The following is a 10807-nucleotide window of genomic DNA, read 5'->3' on the forward strand; positions in this document are numbered from 1 at the left end:
AAGAATCCCCTGAATTGAAGAAATTCATGGGTTCAATGTCAAATTTTAAATATTAATCAAATTGGACGTTAAAAACAGTAAGAATCTCGAATTGAGTGTCAAATATCAAAATCCCTCGACGAGAGGAGAGGAAGGCACGATCACAGTTCGCGAGAGATAGTCGCGCGAGGGAGTTCAGTTTACACCCGATGTCGAGCTATATCAGTATTTCTGATTGCGGTGGGAACTGATTAGGACCAAAAACGCTGAACCAAACGCTATCTAATCCTTTAACCCTAGCAGGTGGGAACTGGTTACGGACCAAAAACGCTGAATCCTAGGGAACTGGTTACGGACTAAAAACGCTGAATCAAACGCTATTTAAGTCTTTATAACCCTAGTACTCTAAAATAAAATATTTAAAAAATCATGTATAAAAACGTTCTACATCCAAAACTATTATATCGCGTGTAGCAATCTTTCTACCTGGATATTGAAAACTCTTAATATGCATCAAATAATTTGAATTAAAAAGTAGCGCAGGTACTCAATTAATCCTTGTCATTAATTCACAGAAAAGGATACCTCACCCATGAAATACAGCCCTTCGTTAATTTGGCACACATCTGAAAGGTGCCACAAGGAACCACGTACGTAAGCATGACAATGCACCAGTGTTGTACAAAAGCCTATCAACATTTACTTATCAATAAGAAAATAAGGCCACCAGGCAAAATCTCTAAACTTCGTCTATGTTCAATGTTGAACCTGATATCTCAACATATGCCATCTGAGTGTAACCGTTGAACACTGATGCATCCAATCTATCTAGACCCGTTCTTCGAAACAAGCCATAGCGACCATCTTCGATGATAGGGTCAGCTGCACGTGCTGGGTCATACCTTGTTTGATGTGTTAAGGATGGACCAGCAACAGGAGGAAGCTCCCAATATAAGTCCAACACAGATTCAACAAGCCTACTGTTCTGGAAATGCTCTTTGTATGAAATGATCTTATTGCTATGGTTGAAATTGTCTCGCATGTAGCCCCTAACACCCCACCATGCATCATTCTTTCCACATAAATCATCTGTCTCCATGGCCTTCTCCCAAAGCTTCTTCCGTTTCGATCTAAATCTTGCTTCATCACTATCCCAGAAGCAGCTATGTCCACCACCTGGACTAACAATCTTCATTTAGATTTATACTTTTATCACAAGAAATCTAAGAAGGTGACAAGCCACAAACCTCTGATGTAGAATTGATCACAGATCTGTCTCAAGGAATAATGGTCACCTGTACCAGTATCATAGTTGTCCTCAAATATGAGATGCCGAAATCCAGCTTTTAGTGCCTGCTTTAACCTACCCATAATAATTTTAAAATGAGTATTAAAAATTTGAACTGTTTGATTTGTAGTTATTTCGATGCATATGATTTGGTGAACAAAGAGTGTACACAAACACAATTAACCGTGGTACATGAAACAAGAATAACAGTTTACCAAGATCAAAACAAGAAAAAACTAACAGAAGCTCTACAAATAGAATTTACCTTTTCAACTCACTTTGGTGGTCATCAAAGAAAACAAGCACCTTACTGGGATCAGAAATACCATGATTTCTCAATAGTTTTTCCCAATCAACGCTTCCAAAATCGACAAAATCCTTCCCAGCAAGATAAGTACAGTTCCCATCAACATATGCAGGTCCCTTCTTAATATATTTCTCAGGGTGTCTTGGAGAGAGTGATATAATCCTAGTATTTGGCATGGCCTGCCGCAAGACCCAAGTAGAGTGCCCCTTGAAAGCACCACTCTCAATCATCAGATCTGGTTTAAGCCAGCGAGCCATAAACCAAAGCCCAAAGCTGTGGTCAAAGCCCATTCCATACATGTTATTCTTGATGGGGCGGGTCTCATATATTGGCACAAATTCTTGCAATCCGTTAAGTAGGTCCTTATAAGTCCATTCCACTGTCTTCCCTGTTTTTGATCTGCCTTTTGTGAAGAAAAAAAAGAATAAGATAGTCTAATGATTGATTTCATTCAATATAATGCAAGTCAATACATCGAGCAAATTTTGCAACCAAGAAGGCAGCGGTGGGCAACTTATTCCAAAGAAAATCTCACTTCACAAAAACTGGATAAGATAGTATAATTATTAAGGCGAAATAGCCAAAATCGTCCCTCAACTATCGCTCACGGCTCAATTTTGTCCCTGAACTATCAAAACATCCACTTTGGTCCCTGAACTATGCAAAGCAGGTCAATTTCGTCCATCTGGTGATGTGGCATGCCACCGTGGACCGCCAAATCAGCGCCCAGTCGAATTAGGGTTGCAACTCATGTTAAAATGTCCAACTTGCCCCTGGTCCATGTGCTGAACACACACGCCATCGAGCCATACTCCAAACCCAAGCGCTTCCAGTCAGATCGCAGCCCCCGTCCCAGCGAGCGCCGGCCTCCCAGCTAGGGCAGGTCGCCGCCCTGCGCACCCCCCTCCAAGCCATCTCGCTGGCCCTTCACAGCCAACTCGCTGCCGCCACACCCTAGCTGCTCATTGGACGTCGCAGGGCGCCGTGCAGGTCGCCGCTCCCATTGTGGAGGTTGGCTAGCGATTGAAGGTGAGTTCAAGTTCTGCTCGTGGGATCTCAATTTGATTTGGGTGCTTTGATTTTTTTGATGGAAGTTGACCACGAATTGAATCTGTCGGGCAGAATTAACATGGGAGATGCTGAGGTATTTGCCTGGGGCTGCAAGCGAATCTGAGTTCAGCTGGCTCTATGGTGGGTACAGACAGTATTTCCCATCATATGCTGACTGGACGCTGACTTGGTGGTCCACGGTGGCACGCCACATCACCAGATGGACGAAATTGACCCGCTTTGCATAGTTCAGGGACCAAAGTGGACGTTTTGATAGTTCAGGGATGAAATTGAGCCGTGAGCTATAGTTGAGGGATGATTTTGGCTATTTCACCAATTATTAATTTCATTCCATATAATGCAAGTCTAGGCAAGTAAATTTGCAACCAAGAAGGCAACGGTGGACAGCGGCTTCCAAAGAAAAACTGACTTCACAATGCACAGAGAAACATGTACCCACTGTTGGTAACCTATACAGCAGCAGCAACCTATTCAACATAGATAACAGTTTATTACTGCCAACAGGGTTGTCTATATCTGGAGGAACACAAAGGAATGGAACAATGGATTAACAATAGTTATTGGATAATGTTTAGGACATTCAAAGAACTAATCAGTGGGTATTTCGTAACCACTTGACCCCTACAAATTACAAAACTAATAAACTCTCCAATGCAAAAAGTGATGCTTCAAATGATAATATCAGTCAGGATTTCAGTTGAATCTATGAAGCCGCAAATTCATGTTACTTTATTGATGAGTTTGGCATGTGAAGGCAATCAAACACTCAGATTGGTGAACACAGATTATATTGGCATGAGAAGGAATCGATTAGTTGGGCAAGGCACGAAGAACCAGAGAGCTTGAAGAAAGGAAACAAATCTATTAGTGTAAGAAAGGAAACAGCAGCGGCGCGAGTGCTTACACCACGGGACGCCGAGGGAGCCAAAATCAGAGGCGGCGGCGGCATCGGGGAGGCCGAGGAAGTGCGAATAGAGGCGCGGCGTCGCGCAGTCGATGCTGGGGCAGGAGCGGCCCGCCAGGAAGGCGACGACCGCGACGGTGAGGAGGAGGACCAGGGCGACGGCGGCGCGATGGGAGTAGTGGAGGCGCGCGTAGGCGGCGGCAACGAAAGCGGGGTGTGCTTTCCGGGTCTTGGACTTGTCGTCGTCGTCCCCGGCCGCGGAGGGGGAGGAGGAAGAGGACGCTCCGGCGGCGCGGGCGGAGAGACCAATGTCGTGCATGCCGGGTACCAGTGTTCCAACTTCCAAAAGGCGTTGATCCACGCTAGCCTTGGCGCGCTTATGCGCTGGGCGGCGGGGCACCGCCGCGCCGGAGGGGGGGCAGCTCGTCGGCCGCAAAAGGAGGGTCGGCGAGCCGTCCCTGGTGCACCGCCGTGCAGATCCGCCGAGGAGGCGGCGGCGGCGGAGACTGGGGTGGGGCCGGGAGCGGAGGTGATGTCGGGTGGGTGCGCGTGTTTTTTCCAAGGAAGGGTGCCGGCCCGGCCCATGATGTGCTTCAGCGTTCGTGCAGGTTGGGCTTTACTTTTCCTCGCAAAAAAAAAAGTTGGGCCTTACTTAGTTCCCTTCAAAAATTTTACACCCCATCACATCACATATGTCTCCGGATGCATGGAACACTAAATCTAGACGAAAAAACTAATTATATAGTTAGCTTGTAAATCACGAGACGAATCTAATGAACCTAATTAGACTATAATTAGACTATAATTGTTACAGTAACACATGCTCTAATGACGATTAATTAGATTTAAATAAATTCATCTTGTTGCTCACAAATGAAATCTATAATTTATTTTATAATTAGTTTATGGTTAAAACTTCAAATGTGTACTAGAATATCCGACGTGATATTTGCAAATTAAACTTTTTAGGAGTACATGTAAACAAGAGCGCCACAAAGTTGGTCCCACCACTTCCGCCGTCGGGTCCGCTTCTCTTTGAGCCGAAATCATCACAATGCACCAGCCACCGGCGCTACATCGTCTGACGGCACGAGTTGGTGTCCAGTACAGTGTACTGAACCAACAACATCCCTTTTGGATTCTTGAAAAACGTTCAGGATATGCTTGTTTCATTTGGAAAAAGGTTTAGATTAACAAAAAAATTTGAACGTTCATTAAGAGGAAGAAGATTAACAAAAACTTTCGCACATCATTGTTGTGACTGTTCAACTCTAAATGCATGTGTCCAACCGTTTCATTATTTCTTATATTCAAACTTGGTGGTGACACAGATCTAACATTTCTTCTACTCTACCTCATCTCCAATGTACTGACTGGTTTTCTATATGCATATGTGGTAACTAGGGACAGGGTACCTAGAACGATGACCCTGCAAGATATGGTTCTGAAAGCAAGCACTCTAGTAGTGGAGTGCTGCCTCTTCAACTTTTTTTAGTCAACTTTTTTTAGTCAAACGTACATGTTCTAACTATAACCGATACAGTTTATATGACACTTACGCATACAGATACAGAGAAGGTAGCTGCCCCAACCTTTTGATGCAAAGGCCCCTAAGAAATAGAAAAATTGCAATGAGGTCCCTAGAACCTATGCGGAAGGCGGACCAAATCTTCCCGATTCCACCGGCGTACTTGTAGCAAATTATTTTTTTTCGAGAAGGTGCTTGTTGTGGTGCAATATGAAATCTTGCATCTAGGATTCAGCACATCAGCTACATATTTGGTAAAATATTTTTGAAATATTTTTTGAACGACATGTTTGGTAAAATATGTGAATGGTAGATTAATGATGCTACCTTTAAAATAACTAGCCACCATGCCCACGCTTCGCTGCGGCTGATCAACTGACATATACTCAAATAGCTTGGCTAGCCACTGGCCCATGACAAACACGTCACACAGCAATAATGATTTTGAAATGCTCTATCCTCTACTTTTGTTTGCATGAAGTCATGCATGCATCCAAACCGAGGGGTATTATGCTAGTAGGATAATCAATTTCGGAAGACCCAAATTTCGTGAAACATTCTTCAAAGGAACCAAAAGTGGACTGCTAATTTACATTAGACCGAGAAAATCAAATCCTATAGTTCTTCCATGCAGCATTAATAGTTGGTGCACGGCATCTAGATGTCTGGACGAGTCAATGCACATGGAAATAAGCACGCCCTTAATCTCTGCTTCTTTCTCAGTAATGGACCCATCATACTTGGCAGCTAGGATGAACATATCATTTATAGCACAATGTGTAATCCGTTCAACCGAAGATGACCTTTGTGCTAAGACCTGTGTAACTCTCTTTTGATGGCAGCTTCAACTTTTTTGAGGTCACTCAATATATAAAAGTTTGGGTCCAAGATGCTGAGAGCACAAGTCTCTGATAGGAAACTAATAGCATGGTACACGGCACAATTGGCAGCTTCAAATTGTTCAGATACCAGCTTGCCTTGCATATTGCTGCATGCGATACATTACGAATAGTCATATGTACCCACTACCAATCACATGATCAACAGTAAGGATAGGCAATTGAAAACTTGCCTTGGATGCCACTTGATCTAAAATGATTTGTAGACCACTCTTGATGTTGATTGCGCCCACCTAATTAAAACTTGCCTTAGAACTTGCAACAAATGCTACTGACCTTGTGTTTCAGATTGATATAATCAGCATAGGGCGTGATGAATTTTGATCTCATTCCCTTTTCAAGCATGGTATGAAATCCATAGTGTGAGCACAATGACTGAAACATCCCAAGCACAAGCTCTTAAAACAATTGCCATATTAGCATGCACATGGCCTTGTTCAGTTTATTTCAACTTCATACACTTTGTTCATGAAAAGTTTAGAAGCAAAATCTACGCCATCTCCAATCTAGGTGTACTATAACGGAGGAGATAGTTTGGATCTAGGCCAATGTACATATATGTCTTACATAGCTCAATTGCCTAACATCAGCAAGCAAAGTCTTCTCAGCAACACAGTTATTAGCCCGGCTTGTATCGGCATGCTTGTCCGAGCACTAATTGGTTCCTAGTGTGCAACTTTATTTCATGTACCACTTTCTGCCTGCATACTATTTCTGGGACAAAGACCATGCATTAAAGGACACTTTTTACTCATAGTGAAACTGAATAGCAGATGGAACATCCCATGCAGAGCCCTAGCTACATTTAACTCTCCTAGCTTGAAAATACAGTTGTCCAGTCCTAAAACTTTGCTCACCAATTACTACTTGAAACACATAGCTACAACCAACAAGAGCAGAAGGGCTCCAGACAATAGAATCTGATTAGACAAACTTTAATTTCTTCCATGAGTTACAACAAAACATGTAAGTAGAGACATTATTTTCAGCTTGTAGAGACATTTTAGGTTGTCTCTACGTAATCGTAGAGTCATTTTTTACTATGTCATAGAAGTGTCACTACATCCAGTGTCTCTTTGATAGATGAGACACTTTGTTAATTATCTCCATATATTTTAAGACAACTTGTAATGACATACTAATATGTCTCTACCCTCTAGGTGCACTAGAAAACATTGAAAAACATGTGAATGATGTAGCTTTGAAGCTTCGAACTCAAGATCTCACGTCATATTGCACAATCCTCAGCCTGCTAGCCATCTCAACCTTACAACAATTATTACTCATATACATAGTATAATTCTTATGAGTATTCTATAACACGCCTCAATGATCTAAATAGTGTCTCAAGATATTAAACGGAATGACTCAAACTATGCCTCTATGGGGCTAAGGTCAAAAATTAAGATTCTCAAACTTGCCCCTAATAATCTGTATTGACATTTTACGAAATGACTTTAAAAAGTGTCTCTATGATTTAAAATGCCTCGAATATTGTCTCAATACATGTGACACTTTCAAAAGTACCACAAAAAATATCTCTACAATACATTATGACATATTTGTAAAGACAAATTGTGAAATGTCAATACAGAAGTGTCTCTACATTAGATTTCTGTTGTAAGTGCTCCGCACAACCTGCTCAACTACGCCTCCAAACACAAATATTGTTGTTTGGCCAGTGGCATCCTCAATCACCAAATATATCTTGTACTCCCTAAATCCAAGAATAAGTGTAGTTCTAGAAAATTTCAGACATATTACTCATCCAAATAAATGACTTTGTTACCCCTAATTACTTCTAGCAATTTTGATTGAAAATCGTGTTATTTATTTCATTTTTTGGATCCTCAATAAATACATATGCATTGAAACTAGAAAAGTAATATCTACAAAATATTTGATTGGCTCTATACTTTTTTCTATACAATGCTTTCTTGATACTTGGTATTGCTTTAATTAGATGGATCTTATTACAAGCTAAAACTACACTCTTCATGGGACAAAATTTTAATGCTAAAACTATACTTATTTTAGGACGGAGGGAGTAGCTGTGCCTATAACAGAAAAACAATTGAGAAAACAACATTTATTACAAATGAAAATGTTAACTAGGGGCAACACCATTGGATTGAAATAAATTTTTACCTGGGAACGACAACCGGTTCGGTTTTATTACATGAAATAAATTTTTACCTGGGAACGACAACCGATTCAGTTTTATTACAGTTGATATATTCAAAAGAGTTGGCTTCAAGCCCTTTTTGCATATACTGCAACCTTTGTACCACACCAACCATTTGTGACATCAATTTCCTTCATACTTGCGTGCATGTAGTAAAGCATACATCCTAATGCAGGTTGACTATTATGCTGCGAGGCACTGTGTTTCAAACAACAGAAGGAGCAGGAAATACATTACTGTCATGGGATTTAATGACAAAATCTCAGAAACAGTCTTTCTATTAGCATTTTCCTTGTCAACACCACCTGCTGCAGTGTCACCATCACCTGGTAGGAGCAAAACTTCAGATCCTCTGCCTTGTAGACTGCAAAGAAATTCATGAAGACAAGACAAAGATTCAAACAAACCTGTACATGGAATTTACCCAGACCAAAAGAAAGGGGACTAACAGGATATCAATATATACCTAGAAGGAAAAACATTAACCTCAGGAATATCAATGTTTACATACAAATTTGTTGACGGATTACTCCGGCATCTAGGATCACCTACAAGTTTTAAAGAATAAAAATACATGAATATATCAGATCCAAAGGTATGACCAAGACCTTGGGAATACCATATATCTTACTCCCAATATAACTTTCTTACCAACATTGTTTCCATCAAAATCACCCTTGCACAGTGCATCATGTATACTTGGTAAATCCCAGACCTTAGGTTCTCATTATTTTTAATGATAAATCTAAGCCTATTTTCCTCCACATATGCAAATGCATCTACTATGTACTGCTGGAATAATCGATCACCACATATCAATCTAGTTGCCTCGCATCTACATTGTTGTAATCAGGAAGCATAATATTTGAGCATGGTAATCTCATCTCTAGCACTATCCCACAAGATTCCTGGCTGGCAATATTTGAAAACCTGATTGTTATTAGGCTCTGTCTTGGAATAAATGCAAGCACAACAGGTATTATCTACCATTTTGGGATTATAGGTGAGAGTGATAAATAGATCAGAAGATTCATAGAACACACAACAATAAGGTTTTACCTTTGAGATTCATTGGACTCATAATTATCAACTATCCCAAAATATTTCGTGAATGGGTACAAAAGTAGAAACCAAAGGCAGAGGGGGGGGGTTGATGGAACGAACGCACCACACACATGTTTATATAGGCGGGGGAAGCACACAACAAGAACACCTACCACACACATGTTTATATAGGTGGGGGAAGCACACAGCAAGAACACCTACCGGTGAGATAGGTGGGGGTGGGGGTGGGGGGGTTTGAAACGTTAAGATTGCATTTAGATCACAGACAAAGTACAGATATGGGGTAGAGGTCACCCCAATCGAAGTGTTCAAGCATCTGACTTACATTACATGGTGACGAATGACCTAAGGCTTGACATGAAAACAAACAGCTGTTTGGAACAGTAGTTCGCCTTGCTTTCTTTGCAAGTGTATCTGCTGTCATGTTCTCCTGTCTTCCAATTTTGATGACTGAAAATCGCCTTGTGCTTGCAAGTTCCTGAAACTCAGCAATAACCGGTCGTAGTGACCAGTGGCCAAGTTGGGTGCGAGGCGATCTTGCTTGAATCACAGAGGCCAATACTTGATTGTCGGTGAGTAATGTGGCAACCTGCAAATTGAGGGCAACCGCCAGCTTGGCACCTAAAAGGAGAGCTCTAGCTTCAGCCTCCAAGGGTTCCAGGGTCCGGCGAATCGCAACCTGAAAAAAAGATGCAGAAGAAACATTTCGAGTAGATTTTGAAAGAACTAAAATTCCAATCCCGGTTTGATTACTCCCAGGTGAGTTCTGTAAGCAAACAAAAGCATCACAAAAAATCTTGAGTTCATCTTCCATGTGCGTATTGGCAGCATTGGTAGCACCTGGAATGGGCCAATTCGAAATTGGTGGGGGTGTATGTGTGTGCTGTGACTCATATCCTGGCTGTATCGGCAAACTGTAAGCATTGTCAATGGCCATGGCCTCATGTAACACTATCAATCGACCAATTCAAATTGTTGAACCTAAGATCATTACGAGCCTTCCAAAGACACCACATGATTGAAAAAATCATACCTGTTGTAGCTTGAGATGGTCCTTGCTGCAAAATTGTAGCAATCTGTATATGAAGACCACGTTCTGAAGAAGGCAAAGCGTCTACTTTAAGGCCGATGGATGAAGCAAACCAGATAGCTCTTGCAAAGCTACATTCAAAAAAGAGATGTTTTTCGTCCTCTATGTTACCACACCGGGAGCAGGCTTCATGTATCGAGGGAATTTTCTTGTGCACTCTGCTGGCTGTCCCTAAGGCAAGCCTAAGCAGTCTCCAAGCAAAAGTTTTGACACGTTGTTGTATTGACTTGTCAGGTCATACCTTATGGAGAATTTGTAGCACTTGCACAGGGATACAAGCTGGAGGATTGTTTGCTGCTTCTTCAGTAGCTAGCACCCTATATGCACTTTTGGAGGAACATATGACGCTGGATGCTGGTTTCCAGCATAAAATGTCCGGTCCATCCCCTGGAATGAGAGGTATCTGCAAAAGAACATCCAAAGTTTGCTGCCCAAAAAGAGTAGTGATCTTACAAGCAACCCATTCTTTTGTGTTTGTCATCCACAAGTCT

At 41.6% G+C, this 10807-nt stretch overlaps 1 protein-coding gene across 1 annotated transcript; it reads right to left on the reverse strand.

Moving 5' to 3' along the window:
- Positions 1-507: 507 nt before the first annotated feature.
- On the reverse strand, positions 508-4083 carry LOC120674834. The gene is made up of 4 exons (XM_039955944.1): positions 3550-4083; positions 1533-1977; positions 1227-1342; positions 508-1155 (listed from the first exon to the last, which is right to left on the reverse strand). The coding sequence occupies exons 1-4, from the start codon at positions 3866-3868 to the stop codon at positions 719-721; spliced, it is 1317 nt and encodes a 438-aa protein (XP_039811878.1). The 5' UTR covers positions 3869-4083; the 3' UTR covers positions 508-718.
- Between the last annotated feature and the right edge of the window lie 6724 nt (positions 4084-10807).

This window comes from Panicum virgatum, chromosome 5N, assembly GCF_016808335.1.
Source record: "Panicum virgatum strain AP13 chromosome 5N, P.virgatum_v5, whole genome shotgun sequence".
Classification (NCBI taxonomy): domain Eukaryota; kingdom Viridiplantae; phylum Streptophyta; class Magnoliopsida; order Poales; family Poaceae; genus Panicum; species Panicum virgatum.

Excerpts from the sequence above, each read along its gene's own strand:
- LOC120674834 (XM_039955944.1), bottom strand. The coding sequence starts at position 3,868 with ATGCACGACATTGGTCTCTCCGCCCGCGCCGCCGGAGCGTCCTCTTCC. Across the intron at positions 1,343-1,532 it reads CACCAAAGTGAGTTGAAAAG|GTTAAAGCAGGCACTAAAAG; the intron begins GTAAATTCTATT and ends TATTATGGGTAG. Across the intron at positions 1,156-1,226 it reads TGATCAATTCTACATCAGAG|GTGGTGGACATAGCTGCTTC; the intron begins GTTTGTGGCTTG and ends TTGTTAGTCCAG.